Genomic DNA, 27,278 nt, shown 5'->3' with positions numbered 1-27,278 from the left:
CTGATGGTTTTTGGTGTCAACGCCCTACTTGAGAAAAAATGCGTTTCTGAAGTGTTTAGAGACAGCAGTACTGTAGCTGAAGTCACAGGAGTCCTGACCTAAAACTCCCCACAGCCATCCCTAAGTGGAGATGGAGATTATCTGAGCAGTGCTTTTGTTTCGTATTTCCGAACAGTCTGACCTGACATTCAGCAAAATTAAGGCTTTTGAGAAGCAATAGAGAATGTTGTAGGCAGCAAGCTGTCATATTTGAAAAGTAACATATTGCACTTCAAAGGTTTTGTGAACTGTCTTGATTTGTCTGAAATGCACATATTGATATAAGAACCATAAATAGCCACCAAACCAGAAAAAGTCTGAAGGAAAACCATCATGATTTGCCCATGGCTAACATAAAATCATATATTAAAAATGTACTAAAACAGCTTGCTATGTTGGATTCTTTTTGCTCTAGGTCTCTTCAAGCCCCTCTTTTTTTTTTTTTTTTTTCTCTTTTTTTTTTTTTTCTTGTAGGGTTGAAATGCCTTCCAGTTTACTGAAGTATGACTTTTGCAACTGCCTTGCAAGGAAGGAAATGTATCTGGGGATCTCAGGTCTATGCATTAAAGGAATTCCACAAGACTGTGGAGAAGGCCAATGCCCTTGACTTCCTTGGTTAGAGAACCAGGTACTGCTACCCCACTTGGCATGCATTATTTTAGTAAATCTGGAGCTCCTTGATGACTGAGAATTCAAGCAAAGAATTTCTCATGAGCCTTTGGGAGAACTGCTAGCTTAGCCAATATCTATTTCATGCACAATCATGTGGATATTCTTGACAGCTATATTTCTTTGAAGATGTGCCAGTACAGGCAGTATTAAAGGGGCACATCAGGTTTTAGTCTTTTAAGACTGTTAACTCTTGCTAGCTCTCTTAATGTTTTCCATGAAAATTGTTAGTCCTCATTTGTAAATCTGTGAGTCATTAGGCAAGTACATCACATTTACATCAAAATTTTGCATGCCCACATGCTGTGTGGATGTCAATGGGAGCTGTAGCCAGCTGTATTGATTGTGTGTACTGCAGATAGGATTGACATTTAAATATGGCACTGAAAAAGGAAACAGAAGACCACAACTTCTGTCTAATTTAGGAATACAGCTGTTCCTTCCAAATCTCTGCAGAGTCTGTGGCACTCACTCATGAACAGTGCATTTACACCACCCTTTGTTGAACTCTTACTCAAGAATGAAGTGCACAAAACTGAGCACTATCTATTCTGTTCTGTGAGGGACCTTCTGCAAGCCTGGACATTCACCTTCACACCTGAATAATCAATATATGAAGTGCTGTGGAAGTGTTGTGGAAGTCCAGAAAGGGGTCAAGCTGACCCTAATAATTCATATGGGAGAACCAGGTCCCTAAAAGAGCAGATGGCTTTAGTTCAAGATTGAGATGCAGATTTCCTTGCTGAGGCCCACATGTGCATATGGATGTGAAAGTGAGAAAGCAGTATCAGGATTCCTTCTCTCTGAGAGCATCAATTTTGAACAATTTAATTTCCCATCTTGCAGGCTGTTTGGTGTGAGAATTTTTGGTAGCCTGTAAGGGTTGTAGGTGGAGAGTAGGTTGGGTAAACATCCTCTCATAACTTTTAAATTAGTTGGATGATATCAACAATTCCAAACTAAAAAAAAACCCAACCACTTATCTTAAATAAAATTCTGAGCGCTGTCACTTTCCCATCTACGTCCCTATCTCTTGCACTCCCTGTGGTATTATAGAAGGAAAGTAAATTAGATAAAAGCTAAACATGAGCCAACTCTCTGACTCAGCCTCTGAACCACATGTTTTAAGGATTCAGGGGAAGAATTCTCTGTTGTACCAAGAAAAGAGAGGGTTTATTAGTTTCTACAGGTTTCCAAAAATGAGACAGCTTGATCTGGAATGGATCTGAAACTCATACAAGGGCCTCAGCAAAATTACAGAAACAACTAGAAAAACAATTTAGAAAACTTGCTTTCCTAAAACTGCAGACTTAAAGAAAATCATTTTCCATGCCTTTCACCAGAAATATTATTAGCTAGTAAAACTTTCAGAGCACCAGTAATTATGAGTACTGCTTGGTGAATCCAACCATCAGGTTACAGGATAAATATGCCATTGCAGAAATAAGATTTCTGTGGTCAAGAAAACCCTAAAACAAATGGGGCTAAACAGAGGCTCATTGAATATTTCCTAATGATTCCTCTTATTCTTTGTTTAGCTTCATTTTCTTCTGTTTCTCAAAGGTCTCGTGAACAAAGAATTTCATTATAAAATTACCCAGGATCATGGCAAAATATCAGTTAAAGCCCAAATGAAGACCAAATTAAGTAAATATTATAGTTAGCCTCATAAGCACTGAGTGGCTGCCTGCCTGGGTGGTGAAATCCCATAGACATAGTAAATCTCTTGTTTATCTTACAGAAATGAAAATGTAGGAGGAATAGAAGGCCCTTTGGAATTACGTGCTATAAAAACCCAGAAAAAATTCCATGGAATACAAACTTTTATTGGTTGCTATGTTTACATACACTAGCGGCCAGAAGAGGACAAATACCTTAACAATACAAATGTAGTCTGCTCTCTTACTTTTCATACAATACTACAAGGGCAACACATCACTCACTCTTCTTGAAAAAAGCCCTTTTGCCTCTAAAGGTGTACTCTGAAGGGGAAGTTCTTCTTCCCTAGTTTTACTTCAAGTAAATGGCATGCAATTACTGAATGGCCTATACAGAATGGAAGCTTTTTCTTCTGGGGTATTTCTCCCCTTGTGCTGTGACATTGAGGTTTACAATTCCCTCAAAGATGGTAACTTCAGCATGTTGCAGAATTGGTGGGAAGGAGCTAGGTGAATCATCCTTTCAGCATTTTCCCCAGAGTGGTCATGTTTAAGGAGCCAAATTACCCCAACTGAAATAAGACAATTTCCCTCTCTTCTTACCAGAACAGAGCCTGATAATTCCTACTCCACTATGGAAAACTATAAATCCCCCTACTTAACTCCTTCAGCACTCTAAGGAGTAGATTAATTGTGAAATAGTGGGAGGGGGAGTTGAATTCAAGAGAGATTTTGAAAGAGTAATTAGAGAGATTATCCTAAAATAAGTTTGTGAATCAGTGAATAAGGGGTGAAAAATAAAGTAATTGTCTGGCACTACAAAATGAAATTATCATAATAGGTGAATAAAAAGTGGGAGTTGATCTCTTCATACCAAATAGGAGACAATAGAAAAGTCAGAGTTTGCAAAGAGTTTGGAAACAAAAAGAAGTAATCACCAGTGCAGGAATCACAAAGAAAAGCCAGTGAAATCTTCAAAGGGTGAAAAAATTCCTTGGGTCTGAAGGTGTAAAAACATATTTCTGAAGCCCAGGCAAAAAAACATGTGCCCCTCACATTGTATTGATTTACTCATTTTCACAACAGCCTGGCTGCTCCTCCCAGAGGGGCTGACACAGGCACACAGAGGTCACCAAAGCAGTGAGCATCCTACCGTGGTGGTCTGCGCTGGAAACACATGGCTGTGTGTGCTAGATCACATCATTCAGAAGCTGAATTCACAATTATTCCTGCACATGGACACCCAGGTTTCCCAGTCACATACTGGATCACTCTAATTAACCACTCCGTGTTCTCCTAACAGAGTGTCTGATATAAAGCTATCAGATAAAAAGCTTATATTCTGATACAAAGCTGATATTTTGTTTCACTCTTAACCTTGCACTGTGTTCTTAACCAGTAAGTACCATCCTGGCTAGCAGTTACCCTGCCTGCTCCTCTGGGCTGGTCTTCCCTAGCTGGTCTCCAAGAGTTTTTACCAGACCTTGCACATAGTTTTGCTCTCTGGGAACTCTGGGCTGTTTCCTTGTAGTCTTCATCATGCTGAGCCCGATGGGATACAGGAAGCAAAATTCTTAGGGATGTTTTAGAGTGGGCATAGTCAGACTAAGAAACTCTAGCAATATTCAGTGTACCAATCATCTTCATTTATCAATATACCACTTAGAGGCTTCCTATTTAGCCTTAACAGAAGAGCCTCTCATCATGACACCTTTGGCCTAAAGGCTTAATTAACCTTAAAACCACAAACTAGGAAGTTGTTCAACACTCAGATAGAAAATAAAATAGGCATAATTTGTTATTTGTGAGCAGGTTAGTGTCTGTCATTAAGTTAATTCAAAGTACCACATAAATTATGGCTTCAACTTTGTAATTATTATTTTAATTAATCCTAATACTTCTCTATATTTGGAAATGTAATTGACTGAAATATTCTCTTTCTAGTAATCAACATGGGGAAGAGAATAAAAGTGACACAGCCTCAAAGGAAAGCTTGATTTTTCAAGTATGAAATGCAATTTAGAAAAGATGCCTCAAGAAGAAATGTTGCATCTGTAACATGCAACTAGCACTATAGCTTGTCAGGATTTATGAAGAAAACAACTTTATTTGATATGTCTGAATTTGGAGCCATGCTGCTGTTGGCTTTCCTCTGAAGGACTTTGAATCAGAAAAGCAGGGGAAGGAGAGAATTTGCTACATCCTACCAGCCTTTTGCTGGAGAAGCTCTGTGAAAATCCTTTTACTCTTCACTTCTGGCATGAACCTTAAGAGAGAGCAAGAAACAGCAGAGCCATTGGGACCCAGGAGCACTCAGTGCTATTTTTGCTCTCTTGTGCTGGCGTGCAGCTGTGCCCAGAAGAGCAATGTCATTGCTTGCTCTACAGCTACTGTATAAACTTTATTTGCTGTTTAATGTATAACGGTGTGTTCACTGTGTAAGCCTGTTCAAACAATATAAAGACAGCACAAAAAGCACTAAAGGTCAGGCGAATGTGATGGGATCCTTCTGAAAGTGCCATGGATACCATTAGGTTTTAGTAGCTAAGGACATTAAACTCACATTAGCGATTTGTGTCATAGATTAACTCACTCAGTTAATTAATTCATGCCCAGCTGAAGCTCGTTAGGTCAATGACAATCTACTCTGTACAAAGAAGCTCTTCTTTATCCAGCTAAAAAGGAAGATGACATTTTCACTGCCATGGAGATGTTTAACAAGTTAAACTTTTAAACTTTTAAAGAAAGCAGTAAGGCAAATATGGATCACTGAGCACAAATTGTAGAAAGATACCGTATTTTTGGGAAGGTCTAATTCCCATCATTAGTAGATAACTAGGGTATCTACTTCTTTGGTACCCAGATGGCTTCCACAGACTTCAGCTGGTCAGAACAGAGACATTCATGTAGCATGAAAAAGATCCAGGAAGTCTCATATCAGAAAACCTGAAAGGACAATCAGGAATCTCAAAAGCAAACCTGCAGCTTCCAATGAATGGACATCCTACCTCTGGCTGTTTTGGGGTCAGAGTGCAGGGGTCTGAGGGGCATGAAAGAATTTGTGTCAATGTGGAAAAATATGATCAGGGCCTTTTCTGTGAAGGTGACTGAGTGGTAGGGAGGAAAAGGAGGGGTGGGGGGAAGATGGCAATGTTTAAGGGATAAAGATGCTTTGCCACCTCTGAGCCCATTTAGCGCTTCCCAGGAAGACCATCTGACACTGCAGGGGCAGCTCAGGTAAGGGAGAAGAGAGTTTCTTCCCCTGGGACGCTTTCCTAAGGTTTCTGCTGCAGCTAGAGACTCCTGCCACAGTGCAGCTTTCACCCACTGCCTATCTGCCTAAAGTCACACACACAGATGCACACACTGCTCTTCTTAATACTTCCTCATTGGGTTCAGACCCACCAGCTAAACCAATCTTCCTTCTGACCACATCTCCCAGCTCCTTTCTTATGCCCAGCTCAGAAGTGTCCATCCTAAAGTCCCATCCTCATCAGGATGAAAAAGAAAATCTGTTTAGCATTTTTCTGGAAGAATGATGTATACAAATATGCACTTTCCACTCTCATTTTCTTTCATCGTGTATCATCTGAATTTTGGATCACAAGCTGAGAAGAACTGAGAGCATATGGCATTCCTGGCTGTACATAAACTCATGATACATACAGGGCACTGCCAAGATGAAAGTCTTGACAGATTCTATGAATGTTGCATGGACACACTACTGGTAGCTGCTTCCTTTACTGTTGCTATGTGAACACCTGTAGGTAGCTTCCCATTTTGTGTAACTCCACATGACCCTTCTACTGCAGGAATAGCTATCTGCATTTGGACACAGAGTCCTTCACGATCACCTTTGCCTAAAGAAGCTCCTATTCCCAATACCTGTGCAGTAGTGTGCTGACTGGTCAAAACATGGAATATCTGGATAGCTGATCTGCAAATATTAAAGAATAGAGAGAAAATAGAAAAGAACAGAGGGAGCTCTCGCTGGCGTCACAACATGCCAGAACAAACACGTGGAAATTCCTGATGGAGTTCAAGGTGAAAAGGTTGACTTTGTGGTATCCTCAATATTTGTAAATAATACTAGAATGGTACACTTTGCAATTATTCCTTACATCTTGTGCTTTTGGTGGGGAATAGAGTCCAGGTGAGCAAACAGCACCTACAGGAGAAAGAGGGGTTTGTAGCTGACAGGTTAGAAGGTTGCCAGGTAAGAAGGCTCAAGGGGTCCAACAGGCTTTTAATACACTGGCAAGGCAGCACTGCATGAATTACAGTTCCACTGCTCCTTCCCTTTCTCTTTGCTCACAACCAACTGCAGGAGCACTACCAGCTGGTTATTGCCAGGGATGAGATGGGAACCGTAAAAAAGTGTTACGTTTCATGTCTAAGGGCAACAAAGGATATAAATGACGTGCTTTAGACACCTACAGGTTCCACACTGCACATCTTACAGGTTATCTCTGGTTTCTTGTTGGTTTTCTTCCATTTCAGTTTTACTGGAAATTTCCCTTCTTGATCCTAACCAGAAACACAGCCTTCTTCCTGCACTTTTTTCCAAATGTGAATTTAATTCATTGAGCAAACGACTGCACATTTCACATTACTAGATCACCTGCCTCTGCTTATACTGCCTGAGTCCAAAAGACACAGGGCCTCCTCTGACTGATTGAGGTGATTGATTTCCATCTCATAGCTGGGACCAGCTGCTGTCTCACACCCATCAATGTTGTTCTCCTTAAACACACCTGAAGATAATAGAAAAAAAACCCCAAAACACAAATAGGTTTCATAAAAGCACTACTAAAAATATTTCATAGCAATTGATTACTACAATATTACATGTATCAATTGTGTTAACTATTCCTTGGACTCCCATGGCATTCAGAAGTTTCAGTCCCCAGAAGCAGGACTCAGCTCTGCTGAACTGAGTGTGCGTGGGACGGGAGCCTTTCCCCTTGGAGGCAGGCTGGTGCCTGTACATAGTCCTCCACACCCTTCCCTAATTCCCACTGGTCTCATCCCCAGATCTGCTCCCGAGAGAATGAAACACCATGCCAGAGCAGTTCTAACAACCAGTTTCAGATTTGCCCTTTGGATGAAAAACATTGTCAGAAAACCACTTTTCATTTTCTGAGTAAATGAGCTGAAAGATTCTCCAAGAGATCAGCAGGTTTTTTCTGACCCCAGCTGAAAAACAGCAAATTACTGAGGGAGGTATTGTAGAGTCAGACAACATTTTAAAGAAGGTTTTAAAATACTGTTCCAGTTCAGAAACTGTCAAAATTAAATGCTTTAGTTTTTCATCTAAAAAGTATTTGGAAAGAAACTATTCAGCGGATTCAGCAAAAGCTTCAGAAGTTGCTCTGGGCAACCCGACACAACATGTCTGGATGAAGATGAGTTTTGACAGAAGTATTTCACTCTGTCAGAGGGTCTTCCCTCTTCACCATGCAGCTGACCTTCTCCTAACTCAAAAGTCTCTTGGCTTTTGTGAAAAAAGAAATGCAGGCAATATCTACATTGTTTGCTGTTCCTCAGGAATGATTATCTGTCCCTGATCTGGTTAATGTTTATAATAGAGTCTGGGTTTATAACACTGTTCAACAGCTGAAAGAATATGAAAGAATATGAAGAACAGGAAGTACTTTGGAGGTAATTGACTAGAGCAGGAAGAAATATCTCCAAAAAACAGCTATATTTAGAAACAGCTACTGAGCATCAGATCTTTCACAAACTGAAACCTTCAGCGCCCCAAAATCTTGGCTTTTCCTTTTAGCTTGCCATCTCCAGTCACCTCCATGGCCACGATCTCCCAAAATCCATGTGAGTTTCTGAGGAGTAATAAAGAAGGTAGAAGTAAAGATAAAACCATACAAGTCTTCTCATTGTAAGCAAAACTAGACTAGCAATGAAACTTGGCATGAAAAAGGATTTTTACTGTGTAAGAGATATTTCATGTCATTTTTCTTCATCAAAAGATATAGGGTAACTCTTGTTTGCTAATATCAGTGCACTGTTTGGCCAGATTGTGTCAGATGTATCTGTATATGCCCAGGTTACTTGTGGTGATGGTCAAGACTAGCTGGATGTGTTTGCCACATGTCCATGATCACCATCATTTAAATAGTTGCAAAGTATCCTCAATGTCAGCTAAAACTGAGCTAAACCAGTACTGAATTTGCACAACTGTCTATTTAAGTATTAGGAAATACAGAAATTCATGTGGCACTGCAAATACATCTCAAGACCCTCTGTGCAGATATCTTTATATTTTCCTTCAGGAAATGCAACTTGTTGAAAAAAATCCAGGATATTGCTTCTTTCAAGAAGCACACAAGAGATGGTAGACTTATGGGGTTTAAAATCAAGTTAAATAATGAGCTATTTTTCCATCTGCTGGGTATTTGTGTGTCTCCAATTTATGTAAATTTCCAATTTCCTAGACATTTCAGAGAAATCAAAAGGTATCTGAGCAGAGGTGATGTGCTTTTGAAGGAGAGATTTGAAAGCGGAAAGCGTTTCCACAGGACATGTACAGAAGTTGATAACCCCTGAGCAGCTTTCAGAGTTTAAATCCCTTATGGACCACATCCCACAGCCCAGGGCAAGAGGTGTGCAGACATTTTAAACCTGCAGAAGCCTAGGACTTCCTTTGGTGAAAGAAGCAACCATTACTAAAATAAAGATCTAAGATTGAGTATGTTCAGAGCACATATTTTTAAAACAGAGAAACATCAGGATCATGGAATCTTCCTCTTTCCTATGGTTCTCCATAGGGAGCAATTACGGACACAGAGAGGAAGGAGATTTGTCCATATGAAAGATAAAGAACTGTCAACATTTGTTCTCAGACCCACTCACATATATTTTGTATTCATGGCTCAAGAAAGAAGAACATAAATCTACTCAATAATAAATATATATGTGCAAGACAAATGAGTGTGTACTTGAACATTGTCCAAACTGTGTTCTCCTGTGCTAAAGGATTTTATCAGAGATAGCTCTCCCCACTGCAATCACACAACTTCATCTTGGGAGATGCTTTATCTTGTCCTAAGAGAAGACAGCAAACAATCAGACTTGTTGAGACACTTGCAGTTAAGCTTTTTGCACACATGCTTCTTGCTCACTTAGAAAGTAAATGGAATTAAATCCCAACTTATTGAGCCCCCCACTAAGGACACGTCTGAAAACTTACCATCGTAACAGGCATTTGTGAAAGAAAATGGCCATATCAAATATTTTTTTCATAGCAAGTTTTTAAATTTTAAAATTTTTTTTCAAGCTCACCTGTTCCAAGGTTCACAAGTTTCCATCTCTCCACCACGCAGGCTACAGAAAGTATATGAATAGCAGGCCTGAATTACAGGCAGGTCTAGAGAAATCAAGGCAGGTACATGGATTCCTACTGAGATTCAGTCAGTACTGGGAACTGTCAGTGTCTCCAAGGAGAAGAGCACAGTCCTGTGCAGTGCTGCAAGTCTGAGCACAGGCAGCACCATGGAGGGCTGTGAGCCACCTGCCACGGCTGTGGCGTGCTGGGAGCGGGGCAGATGGCCCAGCAGGTTTGTTTGTTCTCAGTGTGCATTCTGTGTGCTGTGCTCTGGCAGAGACTGTGTCTGGGCAGCCAGGAGGGAGCCTGCCTGCTTCCCTTGTGCTGGCTCTGCTGGGGCATGCCTGAGGACCAGGGAGATGACACCTTCCCAGGAGCTGAGTGTTTCAGGGAAAAACCTCTGGACTCATGTGGTGAGAAGCAGAGGGGAGTTTCCCTGCAGGATGAAATGAAAACCTGCAGCACAAGTGGAGACAGGGACTCCTGAGAGCATGGTTGCAGAGTCACTTCTTGTTAGAAAAGTAGAATGATTTATGTTGGAAGGCACCTCCAATGTTGGAAGGTCATCCAATCCCACCACCTGCTCACAGCAGCACCAGCCTGGAATCTAGCTCAGGTTGCTCAGGTCCATGTCCAGCAGGTTTTGGATATCTTCAAGGACACCAGTTTCACAGTCTCACGCAGAGATATGCCCTTGTATTTCACCTCCCTGTGAACACTCCTTTCCATAGATCTCATTGGCATTTCCCTTGCTGCAGCTTGCATCCCATGCCTTGCTCCTACCACTGAGCACCTCTGGCTCCATCTGCTCTCTAGCATAGCCCATTATGTGGGAGAGGACAGCAAGTGCAGTATCTCCCTTGGCCTTCTCTTCTCCAGGCTGGAAAAGATCTTTTCCTCCAGCCTCTCCCCATGTGTCCTGGGCTCCAGCCCCCAGAGACCATCAGCCATCCTGGAGAGATGGCATGGATGCAGGGGAATGAGACATCGCTGGCAGCAGCACCCTGTACTTTGGTCAGGTTAAAGCAACTGTGCAACCACAGCCCATGAGAAGGAAGCAGACTCCAAGCCAGATTTTGGAAGAACATAACTCTCCTCAGGACCCAGAAGGTCCTGACTGCATTGCAGAAAGGAACAGATGCTAGACTGGCAAAGGGAAGGGACGGGCTGCAGGGGCTCAGGGGACAATACTGCACTGGAGCTGGAATTCTTGTCTGAGCAAGACATTCTCCCTTGGAGTGAGCCCAGACCTACTCTGTGGGGCTGGCAGGGGGCAAGACCAATGCATAGCATGGAAGCAAAGAAGAAGGAATTTGAAGGTGAAGGTCTGGAAGCACTTGGAAGCACTGGAGAAAGCACTTGACACAATTGTACCTGATCTGTATTGGCACCTGTTCCAGCAGGTCACTACTGACCTGTTTCATGTAACCACAAGTGCCTTTCCTCTTGAAACGCAGTGCTCCACAAATTAAATATAGCCTGGCAGGGGAGAGTGGGATGTAGCTTTCAGCAGCTCCACACTCTCAGCTCTCTCATAGGAGGGACTCTGTGCTCTCTGTACTCCAGAGGGCATCAGCAGAACAGCAACAACCCACTGTGTTTTAAAATGGCTTTTAGGAAAATTAGTCAAATATTTTAAAAATATGTTTCTCTACAAGAGAAGCAAGCATACAGTTCTTCTAATTTAAATAATTAGTTCTGTTTGGACTACAGCCAGTCTGATTTCAAGAGAATTCATACTGGATGACTCTTGTTAATATTGTCAATTCACTAAAAAAATGAAACAGTATTATTAGGATCTTTCAATAATAATAATAACAATAATACTTTAAAAACTCCAGAGTAACTTGAGGTTCAAAGTAATAAGACAAATAAGATACCTAATATTGCAGACCAAGAGGACCAAATGGAAGGACTGCTGTCTTTCAGAATACCAGAGCAGTGCCTAAATAAGCCCGTATAAAAAGAGAGCTACAAGTTCCTATGCAACATATTCTGACATCAAATATTGAAAAAGAGTCTCAGCAAATTTCAGGATGGCTTACATGATTGGATGAAACTGTTATATAGATGAGGAAAAAGAAAATAGGTATCACATTGGATATAACATTGGAGATTGATATAGATTAGATTTTATTTACTTCATTTCCCTCTTGCACTCCCATACAAATTTCAGCAGGTGAGTGGCACTTCCAGTTGCAAGAATAAATTGCTCTTAAATAAAGTCATGTTAAGTTGTTTGGTTTTTCCTTCACATTTTTTTTTCAGTAACTTTACTCATAGCTGAACTTCTGTGCTCTCATTTTTCTCTCAGTGTGTTACTCATCTTCAGTCTGAATATGTTTTAGGTAGCTTCTGTATGCTCAGAGGCTATTGTTTATTTGTTTACAGAAAAACAGGCTGCATATCCCCAGCTGCTTTTTCAGCCTGTAAATGATTCAAACACATTTGCTAGCAGTCTGGATCAAAACTTCTACTGAATTATTGTGTTTACCTTTGCATAAAGATGGGTGGTGGTCTCTTTTGTCAAGTAACAAGTGATAGAAAAACAGGCAATGGCCTCAAGTTGTGCCAGGACACATTCAGATTGGATATTAGGAAAAATTTCTTCACCAAAAGGGTTATGAACACTGGAACAGGCTGCCCAGGGAAGTGGTGGCATTACCATCCTTGGAAGTACGTAACAGACGTGTAGATCTGGTCCTTAACTACAAGGTTTAGTATGGAGTTCTCGGTGCTGGGTTAATGGCTGGACTGGATAGTCTTGGATTTATTTACCAACCTAACTGATTCTACGATGTATAGCACCTTTCCTCCTTGAATCCCCTACCTCCCAAGGGGATGATCCTCCTGGATGGAAGGTGTTCACTGGAGCACTGACCTGTGAGTTTTCCAAACCCTCAGTCATACCCTCATTAGCACATCCCCTGGGGCTGCCCCTGCGTGGCTGCTGCAGGAGCTCACCCTCACAGGGGCTCATGCACAACACAGGTGGCCTGACCACAGGGGCCCAGCTCTGTGTGAAAGCAGGCTCTGGTGTCCTGGCCCGCCCTTCCCTGTCTGCCTTTTGACAGGGCTTGCACCTTGTGCCAGCACACACTGTGAGTACAAGGCAACACTTTGTCCTTCAATCCATTGCTGCAGGAGGCATCGGGTGACACCACTCTGGCTGAGGTGTGCTGAATGCCACAGGGTCCTGGATGCACATCTCTGCCATCATCCTGCCATCCCTACAGCTACCCCCAGCCACTACAAACATCAGTACTGCAGCTTTAACTTTAATAGGGATGTCCCCAGAATTGGCCCTTATTAATGACAATGTAGGTAATTAAGGAAGAGTGTACCATTTAAAACAAATATGCCAAATAAAAACTATTAGAAGTTTGGTATAAAGGAAGCAAAATACCTCATTGAAAAATACTAAATTGAGATCTGGCAGCAGCATGCATCCACAGCTGTCTTTTCCTTAGGCTCATGTCTAGTATTATTTATATGTTTCATTTCACTTACTTCAGTTACTTCTATTGTATGAATTCATGCAGTTTACAGAAGTTAATGATGCATGTGAAGCATTTCCCAGAGTGAGTAGCTAGATTCCCATTAGGAGGATGTGTAGAAATGCAGGCGACTCTTAGGACTGTTCTAAGAAAAGGCCAGGTCTGGCCATGCATATACAGCAAAAATCAGGTGCCTGCCCAGAAAAATTGTCTTCACTGTTTACTCTGCACCATTCCTAAAGTAATAACGCTTGTCTGTCCTGGTTAATGTTTTCTAGAGGACGTTTTGCTTTCATAATGCTATTCAACTGTATAAATAAGAGAGGGAGCTGCAGGGTAGTCCTGGTGAAGACAGCAGGATCCTAGGGAGCTGCTGTAAGTAGTGATTTTTTTGCTCTCTATAGACACTTTAAAAGTGTCTCCTCTTGTTGAAGGTAATCACTTTTAAATCTTTTATAGGGTTGTATCTTATACTGAAATCTGTCCTGTTTAATGAGGTTTTTATTGTGTTACCTGGATATAAAGGACATAGGCACCACAATTGAAGGAATGAGTTGCCTAGACCTTGTCAGGTCATTGGAGGAAGGATTGAGAATCTAAAAGCAGAGCAGAGTGTCTTGCCAGAAAGCAAGGTAGTCTCTGGAGCCAAGAAATCCTAAAAGGGGGACTTTCCCTGATGTACCTCCTGCTAGAAATAGGCCCTGATTCATTAAAAGTCTGAGGATGGGTGCTTAGAACTTGTTTTTTATGTATTGGTGCTTCTTTTTAAGTAAATCTGGTGATTTTTATACTGAAAGTCTACAAGAAATACCATTGCTTAGGGAATGGTGTATCTAATGTCTACTTCTGTATTAGACAAGACATCATTGAAGTAATTATCAGGCCCATTGAGAGGGAAGTGGAGAAATTGGTGGTTTTCACATGTTCAGAAGTTCACAGTGAGGTCAACATTTTTTAATGAGCCAGAAACTAGCCTATGGTCAGGTGTACATTGAAATGTAGAAACTGAGAACCTGGTCTGATCTGTTCTTGTAGAGAGAAGAAAATCCCCTCTATCCTAACCACTGCACTCATTCTTTTTTGTCTACTTTTTTATTCTCTTGGCATCAGTGATGCTTCATCCCTGAGTGTGTGCAGGAACTCAAGTTCAACAGCAAACACTCATGGTGGCCTGGTAGAAGAGTGAGAGCTCATGTTCACCTGTTTCCAGGTAAAAGGAGTCTTGGAGGTAGGTGATGCCACTTTCTGGGTGAGTTCTCCAATGCTAAGCTGGCTCACAGAAGATAGAAAAAACACAAAACAGCCCTGTGAATGAACAGTCACATACATTTCTAAAGGATAATGTAAACTAGGTGTCCACATTTCTGCTGCAAAAGGAATTACTTTTAATGAAATATTCACAGTGGTTGGATTCTCTGAACAGTCCAATGGCCTTGGCTTGTGTTTGCAATCTCCTCAGTGGCTCAGGCACAGAGGTATCAAAACTCTGAATGAGAAGTGAATATCTACATGATCATCTGGAACAGGCCCTGAACCTGTTCAGGTGCATATGACTAAATAAGCAGAGCTCTCTGGCCAGCCAGGAAAGCACAGGTGAGTTTGTGGTGCTCCTTTGAATAGGTGGTCCTGGACCTATGAAGCTTCATGACCTCAGAAGCCAGGCCAGGCTGCTGAGGCCATGTTCTCACTCACAGATATGGCTAGCCAAGTCTTTCTTTTGTGATTTTTTGTGTGCTTGGGTGATTCTTTTTACAAGTCTCTAAATTGCTGATATTTAGTCCAGCAGACACCACTGGTGGTTGTGGTGCTGTAACTTGATGTACCTGGTGCCCCCACAGTGCTGCTTTCAGGAAACAATTTCTCAGATTTCCTTCTTCAGAAACAATCAGGAGGGAAGCAGCACCATCTGGTGAGCAAACAGCTTTTCTATTTATGCCTTCATATGTTTTTGAGTAGTGCAAATTTTCACGTTGCCTGAAATGAGATTATCAGTGAGGACCCCTTATGGGAGTAGTATGGGATGAATATTCATCTCCTAGAACATTACATGGGACTCTAAAGGCAGAAAATTGTCTCCAGAATCTCTACAAACCATAGAGACAGAAATCAGCCCTAAAATGGACAAAATACCTATATCCATAAAGAAGCAAGTTCTGTCAGTCAGAAAACTCAGTCCAGCCTGCTCCCAGATTTTCTGGTGGAATTATTCTAAGGTAAATTCAGCTAATCCCAGTGTTCTCCATTTTCTTTCTTAGTTGCATGGTAGGGAATATTGTGTGCTAGGGAAGAGGTAATATATTCAGCAAATGTGATCTCCAAGTCTATTACAGATAAATTGCTGCAAACACTGTCTTCCAAGTGCTGGCATGCTCTTGTATCAACGTCTGGTTTGATTGAAAGCTCTTCTTTAAAGACACCTATTCTTGAACACCACGAATGAACTCTCATTGTGTAACACACACACAAAGAAAAGAGGCAGAGGTTAACATGTTTCCTTCCAGGCTATTCAACAAGCCAGACTAGATTTGGAACTAGAATTGAAGTGCCTTTCACTCCTACTGCCATGTTGATGGATAAACTGTTTTTTTCTGGAAATTATAGAATTAAAGGTCTTAAAGAGCTTTCGGCAAAATTAACTTCTCCAGTCTGGAAATTACCTAAAGGCTTTAAAGCACAGGTTCTCAGCCCTTTGCTTTTTAATAAATCATTAGCAACTATGCTCCATAGGAAAATCCATCAGTCTTTAACACCATATGAGAATCTGCATCTTCTGTTTCCTGCTGAAACAGTGTCTGTTGTCAATTTGTCAGTGGTTGATCACTTGCTAACCCAGAAGCCATAATAGCATGAAATGAAATAGTAAGTATAAAATATGAAATAACAATCCACAATCGTATTCTGAAGGTTGAGAGGGTGCAAATCTTATTATAAAAGTACCTTTAGGTTTCAAAACAGGAACTAATGAAGAGGACCACTTGTATCTTGAAAGCTTAAACAACAAAAAAAAACCTCTACAAATCACAGCTGCTAAGTCTTTTATAATCTTTGCCTTTAAAACTAACCATTATCAAGATTTTTGTGAGGTCTGACTCATGAGTCTTGACTGTTTGTGATTGGCCAGTACTGAGTAACAGATGGATGATTCAGATTGTATTTAATTATCTGTGAATTCAGAGCTGTAATAAAATGAAATTAATTCCATGAAAGTACATAAATTAACCACAAAATGTGAACATGTTGTAACTACATAGAGAAAAAAAATACCAGGATAGGGAAAATTGCCTTCAGAAAACTGTAATTAATATTTTACAGAATCCTTACAGCAAAACAATTCTGTATCCTTTCACCATAATTTTGAGGTCAAGCCAGTTAAAATCCCTTTCTGTTTTCCATTCCAAATAAATAGATTTGGCAGTTTGAGGCATACATAGAAAAGCCAATCTATCAGGTGTCATATTTTGTAATAAATATTAAATGTGATGAGATAGAGAACAGGTGGCAACTTATGTTTAAAATGAAATGTTTCTGTTTTTTGGTATTCATGTTATTCTTAATAAATTAAGACTGCAGCTGAGTAAATAGTTCATAGTAAATAATTTATCCACAGGTGTCTGAATCAGCTGCTGGATATGTGGAAATAGATCTGGCTTAGCTCTGATGCTTTTGTTTGGGAGTTGATTTCTCTTCAAAGTCTGATTAATACACTGGCTCACTGATAGTAGTTCTAAAAACTCAGAACGGGAGCTCTTGTGTTGAGTTACAAGCATCTAGATACATCAAGAATTATTTCAATGTCAAAATCAGAAGAGACCAAACTATAACTTAAAACTACTGTATACGGTAATTGAAAATGTAGCTACCAAGAACCCAGTCCTTATAGTTCTTACACTTGTCAGAAATGCTGTGATTGCCAATAGGCCTGCTTTTTAAAATTACTTATAACAAACATGTAAACGTTTGAATATTTGATTATAGCTGGAAAATGTTTTGTTGTTCTCATGAGTCTATCTGTAAGTAGATATTCAACTACTAATACAAATTGCTCCCTTTGATGACATAGAGAAAGCAGGACCATAAGCAGAGCACTTTCTGACGAGGCTCTCAAGTTGAGTCATGCCAGAGATGAAAGGTGCAATTGGTGTAATATGTCTCTCTGTGCACAATTTTAGCAAGTCTGGCTCATTATCTCCTCAAACCCTGTGCAACTCTTGCACCATTTCTTTGCCCTAGATTCCTCCTCAGAAATGAGGCCTGTTGGGACATTCATACCCCATTTCCAAGGTCTCTTTTTAAGAGCTTATACAGTGCAGAGTGTCAGCTCTGCAATGAAACGTGGCTACCACAGCCAAATGTAACACATTGATAAACCCTTCGCCCTTTGACCAGTGGAGCAGCTGATAAAAATAAGGCCTTGTTCTTTGTTAATGGCATTGACTGCTTCTGCTGTGCTGAAAATGAACCCAGTCCAACAGTTTTGTTGAAGAGACAGCACATTTTTTCAGGTTCTTATTTTAGACATTACATTATTTCTATTTAGGAAAAAAAAAACCCTATTCCTTAGAGAGGTAGGTGCTTATATCTGGTTTGCTACTGAAGAACAGCCCTCATTATTTGTCCTTTCTTTAAATAGGACAATTTATCAACCTGACAAACGTTTATTTAAAGATCTCCTGCCTTCCTGTTTGCCCAGATTCTGTTTCCATGTAGCTACTGATTGCTGCTCACTTGCATGAATTTCCTCTTTCTCCCCTAACTCACAAGACACCAGATTTCTTATATGATGAAATTTTAAGGAATTATTGAGACCAATAGGGTCAAAAGCAGAGTTGCACCAATTAGCCAAGAGGTGTTTTGTGATGGGATATGCTCCATTCTCCAGCCTGCTGAGGGTGCTGTGTATTCAACAAATCCAAGCTGAATTTTGTCTTTGCAGGTATTTAGGGTGGGGGTGGCAGAAGGAGTTGGTGGAGACTTGCCAGGAGGCCTGGGAAAATTAAAAAAAAAAATTCTGGCAAGAACTGGAGAGCATGGAAACTGAGGACAAAAGAAAGAGATAAGACTTTTTGATTCAGTGGTAATGACAGAATAACTCTTTCTATGTAATTAATTTACTTACCTCAGTAACGTCATCCCCCCCCCCTTTTTTTTTTTTTCTGTAGGATTTTAATACAAGAACATGAAGACCACATTCTATATAAGTTTGCTGCTGGCTGGGTTTCACACTGTTGCCCACAGTCAGCTCCCACCCAGTGACCACAATGGACATGACCCAAATGACCCTAAACATCACGTACATCATGGAGGTGAAGCGATGGCTTGCCTCAGACTTGTGCCAAACAATGCTGACTTTGCATTCCAGTTTTTTAGGGAGGTTGTACAGGAGGCACCAAATAAGAACATTTTCTTCTCTCCTGTGAGCATCTCCACTGCCTTTGCAATGCTGGCCCTTGGGGCCAGATCAGCCACACAGTCTCAGATCCTGGAAGGACTCGCCTTCAACCTTACAGAGATTCAGGAGAAAGAGATACATGAAGGCTTCCACAACCTAATCCACATGCTGAACCATCCTGAGGGTGGAGTCCAGCTCAACATGGGGAATGCCATCTTTGTAACAGAGAAGCTGAAACTCCTAAAAAAGTTTTCAGATGATGCCAAAGCTCTGTATCAGTTGGAGGCTTTTACAACTGACTTTAACAAACCCACAGAAGCTGAAAAGCAGATCAATGATTACATAGAGAAGAAAACACATGGGAAAATTACTAATTTGGTCAAGGACATGGACCCACAAACTGTAATGCTTCTGGCTAGCTTTGTTTTCTTTAAAGGTAAGTCTCCTCTAGGGTTCACATTCTCACTATTCATTCTTATCAAGAAATCTAATGTCGCCTACCTCAACTGAAAACTGGTCTGGGGAAAATTTCCAATGCTCCTTGCTGGGCCAGAAGATCCCCTCATGGCATAGTGGAGGTGGTGGAGAGGTAGCAGGAGGCAGATAATGGGGAGGCAGCTGGAGGCCACACAGTCTTGTTTCTCTTTGTGACAGCTCCAGGAGCTCTGTTCCAAGCCACGGCCTTCCATGCAGCCTGAGCTGGTGTTCCTGGGTTTAACCATAACTCCAATTGTCCCATATTCTTCTAATTTTCAGTGAAGGCGCTGAGACTTATTTATATATGACCTCATGCCTCTTTTTAAATAATGCATGATTCAACAGCCTAATTTACTACATACTCCCTTTTTCCCCCCTATCAGAGTCCTTTATACATGCACACTGACATTTATATATGGAAAAAGCTAGTAACAAATAGAGGAGAATATTTTAAGGAACAAAGCAGAAACAATGTGCATTTCTGATGTGGGTTAGATGTGCCCTTAAGCCTGACATAACACCAGTCAAATATGAGAGTCTACATTATTTTATCTACAAATTGAGGCTTATGATTAAAGTCAATAGAAATTAATTGCATGCAGTATGTGAGTACACAGATGATGTTTACAGAAAGATCACATGGATCTCCTGAACAGAAAAGCAGTGGTAGGTACAAAAAAACCCCACCTAATTATTTCATTACTGGCATCTGAAACATAAATTGAAGGTGGAATACATTGCACTCTTTTGAACAGGTAAAAGATCCTTGAATTACTGTGATATACATTCTAAAGTGTCACATTTGAAAATTCAGTATTTACGCATAGAGAAACAAGTGACTATCATTACTAGCTATAAAAAGTTTAGACTATGATGAGATAAAACATTGGATATTCAGTTAAATTCTCCATTTCTCTATCAGGCAGCTGGGAAAAGCCTTTTAAAGCAGAGCATACTGAAGAAAGGGAGTTCTTTGTGGATGCTGAAACAACTGTGAAAGTCCCTATGATGTACCAGATGGGCAGATTTGACTTCTACTTTGATGAGGAGCTGTCATGCACTGTGGTACGGCTGCATTATAATGGCAGTGCTACTGCATTTCTGGTTCTGCCAGCAAAAGGGAAAATGAAGCGGTTGGAGCAAACTCTGGACAAGGAAACCATCCAGAAATGGTCAGACCATCTCTTCCAGAGGTAATCTTCCCCCAGTCAGCTGTGGTGGCACCTAATTTATAGTACTTTTTCTTTTTGGGGAATGCAAACACTGTGAATGTGGTGATTCTGGGAACTGAGTGGGTTATTTTTGGCTCGTGTACCCTAGTTGTAAAAATCTTGCAGCTGGTTGGTATATAACTATTCTTTTGTTGGTGGATGAGTGGCTTGCTGCTCTCCCAACTAGAACAGAGACCGTGCTATTCCTCTCTAAGGAATAGCAAGCCTAGATTGGTGTTTCTAAAATACTCCATGGACTGAAAGGAATGGTTGCAATTTTAAGCCAAATCTTCTATACTGAGATTTCAGCTAGTGTGTTTTTCCTCTCTTATGTCACTGATACACTGTGACTCAGGCATAAGTCTGAACCTTAAATAAAGCATAACTTACACAGTTTGTAGTAGTGCTTACAGGCATGATATGTCCTACACAATTATCTTGCAGCATTCAGTTGTTGTTAGAACAGGCAAGTGATTAATTGTGGATGTCCTGATTTTCTGGCATTTTGTTTTGAAACTATAAATATCTAATGAGTTTCTGTTAGCTTCAACCATTGACACCAACATCAGCTAATGCATTTTACAACCTTGTTTGTCTGGGAGAGATCTTAGCAACAGTAGATGAGTAATATCAAGTTAATACATGCTTAATTTACCAAGCTCTGCCCTAATTCACGATTAGTAAGGCTGTGCAGTTCACACCCATATATCTCAGTGCATCATCACAGAAATACCAGCACAGTTAGTAAAAGCATAATGGGTAGCAAACTGAAGATGAGCTAATAATGTGATACCTCAAATATCAAAATTAAAAAGTATCATTCTCAGCTGCAATATCAGGAAAACCCTTATCTAAATGAATTTGTGGTGCAAGGTCATTGAGGATCAACATAGGAATAAGTTCTTCATGGGAGAAACTGTGAAAACCAAATGGCAATTTCTGTTCCACTGTTTTGTTGCAAGGCAGCAAAAGACTTGAGCTACCTAAAGGGTAATCACTGCTGTGGGTGACTGAGGATCCCTGGACAGGGCATGAAAATAAACTCAACAGAAATCACACTGAGCAGGAGCTGCCTGCAGACAGCAGTCAAAGGCAAACCTGATCATGGCCAGCCCAGAGGAGGAAGACAGTTAGAGGACATGGAATCCAAATGGGCAGGCAGCAGGCATCAGAATGAGCAAATGAGCAAATGTGCAGGCAGCAGAAGAGACCTTTCCTGGGGCCATGCCAAATGCCCCAGTTATGCCAAAAATACTTATTTGATTTGAAGTACTGGAATTTGTCACACTTCTCCCCAAGCAGACTTTGTCAGGACTTCTCTTCAGTTCTCCACCTGCCCGAGCAACATGGGCTATCCTTTGTCTCTGCCTGTAAAGAGGGGCTCTTGCTACTGTTCTACTTAGCATAGTGCGCTCAGATTTCCTGAAACAAAACACCAGATAAATACTATTGTGATTGCTATTTTTATTATTAAGAATGATAGTGCTTGTATCACCATGAGAAGCACAAGCAATTGAATTGGTGCTCACTGTACATTCAGGGTCCAAACCCCTGGGATTTGATGCTCATGGGAATTAAACAGATTTCTCACCATTGTTTATATTGCTGAAAAATCCTTCTCACCACCCGCTGTGTTTCTGTTCTACCTAACAGCCTTATGAACCTCTACTTCCCCAAATTTTCTATTTCTGGGAGCTATGAAATAAGTAACACCCTTAGGAAGATGGGAATCGTGGATGTGTTCACCAACCAGGCAGATCTCTCTGGCATCACTGGCACCCCAGACCTGAAGGTTTCCAAAGTAAGTCTTATCCTTCTTTCACAAACATGCAGGAAAAGACATCAGTGGTAGCATCCAGAAACACCAGGTATATACAGCTCCCAGCTTCCCAGCTTGCCTGCAGCTGGGTCACCCAGGCCTCAGTCTGCAAGCTTACAAAAGGAGATTGGCCCTGGAGATCAGATTAGATTGCTGCATGTCTGTTTTTTACCAAGAATGGTGTTGCCCAAGATTTTTTGAGCAGTATCTGAAACATGAGAGGAGCATCAATGCCTGATTCCTCAAGGAAAACCACTAATGCTCCCAGGCACAGAACAACCTGTCCTTCTCACCCTGGAGACTCAGTTTTGGAGGCACAGGCACACAATTAGAGGTGGAGCCTCTATCCTTCATCCAGTATTTTGGACTTTTTTTAGAAGATTTCCATAGCCCCATCCTAACCCTCATTTAAGCAGCCATGACTACAACAATAGAGCTCTTCTGCCTCCACTCACTTCTCAGTGGATCCCCCAAAGCAGGGCTGCTTTAAAAGGACTCTGATTAATTTCTCAAGAGGCTGTTGACTACCCAGAGTGACTCTATTTTCTTTTTTCCTAGGTTGTCCACAAGGCTTCTCTGGATGTTGATGAGAAAGGTACTGAGGCAGCAGCAGCAACTGCTGTTGAAATAATGCCAATGTCTCGTCCTCCAACCATTGAATTCAGCCATCCCTTTCTCATGCTGATTTTTGACAGAGATACAAACAGTACACTCTTCATAGGAAAAATAGTTAACCCAACTATCACTAGCTGAAGTGACGTATGAATTTTGTTTGCTACTACTAATTAAAGATGTGAAAATGCATGACATGATTTATTTCCATTTGTACCAGCTCGTATATGGTTCTTTTTTAGTAACAGTTTTTATTTTATGTCATCGTCAAAAACTATTGGTATTGACCATGACACTTGCTGAAGAGGAAGGAAGAAATTGTTTTAAATTCAGCTAGAAAATAACGCCTTTTTTACCTGACTGAAAGACAAGGAAAGACCTAAGCTTTGCCAGCATTTGGAAAGAAATATTTATATTACAATGGAAGACTCCTGCTTAATAGGAGGTAGTCAGCAGGTAAAATTATGAACGTTCTTGCAGACAAACCAGAAGTGGTTGCAAGTTGCCGTAAGTAAATCTGAGATGGGAACAGTTGGATCAACATTGCAGGGTCACAGAAACCTGAAGCTTCTAATGGAGACAGCGCTGGGAATGTGAAAAGCTGCCTTAAACAGCATTCCATACCAGAAACCTTTTATCATTCTTAGTATCAATCTAGCAGCAAATCTTCCCGAGTTTCTTGCAGCTTGAAAGAGAGCAGGAGGATCAAATCTGCCTTGAATCTGATTTTCACCACATGTTACCAGTTTGACAGATTTAGATGGAGTTACTGACTCCTCACATATGTATCCATCAGTGGTGAGAAGGAGGCTGTAGCTGAATGGGAAAGTGAGGTATTTGGATGGCAATTACTCAAGCATACTGTTAGCAGGGATTTGTGGGAAACCTAAAAGGAGACTCAGGAAAATTAGAGGTCTTTCAAATGCTTTTGTCCTTTTACAGCCAAAGATGTAAGTAAGGACATGCAATAAGCAAATCATCTGACTCAGGTGGGGGTGCCAGGCACCTAGGTAGAGCATAGGGCAGCTTGAAGGCTGGCTGGGAACCACCTTCAATGGACTTGCCTTGGCAACTGGTATCAGAAGGAGTAAAATTGGCTCTGTTTTCCCTAAAGTTGTGGGGTTTGGAAAGAGATGAAATGGTGTCACGTCATTGCCAATGATGCTGGGAGCAGTCAAAGGCTTGGGAAGCCAACACAGCCTCAGCAAGTTCTTGTGCGCTTGCTGTGAAATTAAGAGCAAGTGTGATTTTATTTGTGTGGTGCAAAGCATTGTCTCCCCTATTGCACTCTAAAGGAAAGCCCCCTTTCTGCTCTGTGGTCCTAGTAAATACTCTCTGTTAACAGGATGCTTGAAGGTGTTTTTTGACTAAATACAGTCTCAGTACAGATGAATATATCAACAACTCATAGCATCGAAGGCAGGACTCACAGTGACAGAAATCCATGTACTTTTCTGGCACATTCCTGCATACTCCTCTATCTGTTTGGGTGCCTTGGTAGCCCACCGCCCACACAGCAGTAATTAACAAAGCCCCCCGCCTGACAGCAGGATTTTCATCTCCCTTAGGGACAGTTGCAGGGCGCAGCCTCAGCGGGGTCAGTTTCCGCTGTTATCACTCCTGCTGTTAACTGCTGCTAAACAACGGGCATCCAGTAAAGCCACGGCAAAACCTTCAGGGGGTAGAGAGCTCAAAGAGGCGAGATCCTTAGTTATGAATTTAATTCCCGAGAGTTGCAGTTAAAAAAAAATGGAAATAATTGATTTTAGTAGGGTGATTCTCAGTTGACATCAAGAAGTGTGGAAGAAACAGAGGCCGCAGATGAATTAAATATGGCTTGCTCCCTTGTAAACCACTTTGAAGTGGATGAAGACATCAACATAGAAATACAGCATAGTAGGAGGAAAGTTGTCCCCATGTGGTTCTGGAAGAGAATTGAAGAGAATTTCTCACCTAAGCTCAATCAGCTTTTGCAGGCTGTTAATCCTTATTTTTGGAAGGAGGTTCCCTCCTTTCCTCCCCTTGGTGCCCTCACAGACGCGCCCCTTTCACAAGCAGGGTGCTGGAATTGCGTTTTCCTCACATATTCCAGGCAGAAGAGCCCACGGGGCAGTAGGAGGGAGGCACAGGAGCAGCTGCGCAGCTAGCAGAGTCTCAGTTTGTGCTTCTCCTCTCACTGCATCTCTTACCCCATCTCTCCGTGTCTGTAAAATGTGTTGGGGAGGTTACGGGGACGCGGAGCGGTGCCGGCCGTGGGAGGACAGAGCGGCGGCGCGGAGGGGCGGCCGCCGCTCCCACGGGGGATTTCCTGTCAATCACTCGGCGGGCGGGAGCCTTTTGCCAGACTCGCTTCATCCGGCAATAGCTCCTGCTGTACTGACATCGTGCTGTGATTTTCCACTGCGGGATTTTCCAGAGACAGTGTTAAGAGGAGGCAAGCACCACGCTTAGCACAAAAGAGCAGCAGGCAGCTCGCTCCCTGCCTACATCCGCGCTGCGCTGCTGGTTATGTGGCCCCTTCTCATCTCTCCCCCCATGCACAAGTCCTACTCTCTTAATCCTGCTCTCGTCGCTGCAAGCAACAAAGCAGGTTTTCCTCATTACACTCACTCTTCTCATTTCCTCTCCGGACCAGCTCTTTTTCACAGCCTCCCCCTCTCCCTCCTGCAGACGAACACTTCGTCCCTCCCACTCGCCGGCACCGTTTGCCCACGCAGGAGGGGAGCGCTGCCGGCTCAGCTGGGGCGCCTGCTCCCCCAGCAGGTCCTCCCCTCTCCTGCCCAAAAAATGGAGGGCAGGAAGAAACAGGGTCCCCTGCCTTCCACAAAACATCTCCAGGGCACTTACGGCGTGGTGAGGAAGGCCTGGCAGAAAGGCAGGGCCTCAGGTCACTAGGCTATTGCCATTTGCTGTGATGGGCAGTGTGGGAATATAAATGAGCCAGAGACACCTCTCAGGGACAATTAATGACCAGGTTCATTAGCCATTGAAACAGCTGACACAGCTACAGAGTGTAGGGATGGAACTGACGGCTGTGCTTGCGGTCATCCCAGGTTTGGGTGACTGCCTGTCTCTTGGCCAGGTGCCAGTCCTGTTTCAGTGACTGCACCCCTTGGCAGCAGCCTCCAGGTGCTCCGAACAGCCCATCCCGAGACTGCCACAGCCTCCTGGGCTCACACTCTTTGTTGTAGCAGGTGTTCAGAGTTTTGCTCTTCTCTCACCATCACTGAGGCTGTACCTGGAGGAAGGGAACCAAAAGTCCCCTCACTTCCCACCCCATGCTCTTCAGTCTCCGTCTGAGGAGGAGTCAAGGGAAAGACACCCTATTCACGCTTCAGGCAGGTGTGATCTGATAGCCCCTCCTCAGCAGGAGGAAAGACACAGGTCAGTAAATCCTCTAACTTTGCAAATACAGCAGTGTTGTTGTTTCTTGTAACACAGTGGCCTGCTTTTTGTCAAACTAACAGCACAAGCCTTGATTCTTTGCACTTGCCAGGCTACACTTGGACCTGCCCAGGCCTGCCTGGGGTTTTGTTTTTGCTACTTTTTGTGTAACAGTAACTATCCAGCAATTAGGTGCTATTACCCACTTTGTTTAAATTTTTCCTTCGCTTTGGATGATTGTATACAGATATTTATGTAACCAGGAGATATTAAGTAGTTCTGCATAGAATGAAGTGTCTGTGGCCCTAGAATGAAAAATGAAGGCATATAGTCATGGTGGAATGATAGCAAGGAACTGGAGAGTACAAGCAGAGGATGATGCTGGACACCACAGAGCTGAAATTATCGCACCAGTGGTCAGTCTCTGGTCATCAAAGCTTTACAGACCTGGGAGCTGGGTGAAAACAGTTTGGGGCATAACTAGTACCTACAAGACCAGAGATTGAGTACACAGTGTATGTGAAACACAGCACAGGTACTGTGTCCAAGTGTACTGTGGACCTGTGAAACATTGAAGAAAATCGAGGGGAAGAGCAGGTGAGCAAATGTGTGACAGTGATCCCAAGCAGACCCCAGAGCACAGGGATTACATCTGCCCCTTGTATTCCTCCTGGCAAGGATGTGGCCATCCCTTTCCTTAGGTTGATAGTAGGTGAAGAACTGATGTTTTGGAAAGAAAACATTCCCCCCAAACACCCCTTTTCAGTCAGTTCGTGAGCTCTGCCAAGTGCTTCAAACCTTGTGGATCAATGTTGGACAAAAGGCAAAAGTTGGTGCAACAGGGGGAAGAGGAATCAGAGGCAAGGAGCCAGCCCTGGCTGGCAGTCCTGATCCTCCCCAAAAGACCCTCCCCTGGCCTGCCCTCCACCAAGCCTGCTGCTGTGTGCTGGGCCACAGGACACTCAGCTCTTGCCCACAGCAGGACATCAAGACCAAGAGGAGGGCTGGCAGAGGGCCACATCCTGGAAGGGCAAGGGGACACCCCCAGGCAGGAGGCTGTGATCCACAGCCCAAGGACCTTCTGGGTGACCACTCTGGGCCTAACAGGCACAGAGCTCTGTTGAGGAGATCTGTCCCACAGACAGAATTTCACTCTGCTTTCTTTGGAAGTCCAGAAACCG

The 27,278-nt window shown here is 42.3% G+C and overlaps 1 protein-coding gene across 2 annotated transcripts; it reads left to right on the top strand.

Annotated features, from left to right (window-relative positions):
- Window positions 1-13,530: 13,530 nt before the first annotated feature.
- On the top strand, window positions 13,531-22,905 carry LOC119701843 (alpha-1-antitrypsin-like). Of its 2 annotated transcripts, none has more exons than XM_038138997.1 (6): window positions 13,531-13,580; window positions 14,316-14,415; window positions 18,365-19,030; window positions 19,994-20,264; window positions 21,936-22,083; window positions 22,660-22,905. In XM_038138997.1, the coding sequence occupies exons 3-6, from the start codon at window positions 18,382-18,384 to the stop codon at window positions 22,852-22,854; spliced, it is 1,263 nt and encodes a 420-aa protein (XP_037994925.1). In that variant the 5' UTR covers window positions 13,531-13,580; window positions 14,316-14,415; window positions 18,365-18,381; the 3' UTR covers window positions 22,855-22,905. The 2 variants fall into 2 exon arrangements, with proteins under 2 accessions (XP_037994925.1, XP_037994924.1); XM_038138996.1 differs by having other exon boundaries at window positions 13,532-13,580; window positions 14,316-14,433.
- The last annotated feature ends 4,373 nt before the right edge of the window (window positions 22,906-27,278 follow it).

This window comes from Motacilla alba, chromosome 5, assembly GCF_015832195.1.
Source record: "Motacilla alba alba isolate MOTALB_02 chromosome 5, Motacilla_alba_V1.0_pri, whole genome shotgun sequence".
In the NCBI taxonomy this organism is placed as follows: domain Eukaryota; kingdom Metazoa; phylum Chordata; class Aves; order Passeriformes; family Motacillidae; genus Motacilla; species Motacilla alba.
This window is presented reverse-complemented; position numbering and strand designations above follow the sequence as displayed.

Excerpts from the sequence above, each read along its gene's own strand:
- LOC119701843 (XM_038138997.1), top strand. The coding sequence starts at position 18,382 with ATGAAGACCACATTCTATATAAGTTTGCTGCTGGCTGGGTTTCACACT. Across the intron at positions 19,031-19,993 it reads TAGCTTTGTTTTCTTTAAAG|GCAGCTGGGAAAAGCCTTTT; the intron begins GTAAGTCTCCTC and ends TTTCTCTATCAG. Across the intron at positions 20,265-21,935 it reads TCAGACCATCTCTTCCAGAG|CCTTATGAACCTCTACTTCC; the intron begins GTAATCTTCCCC and ends TCTACCTAACAG.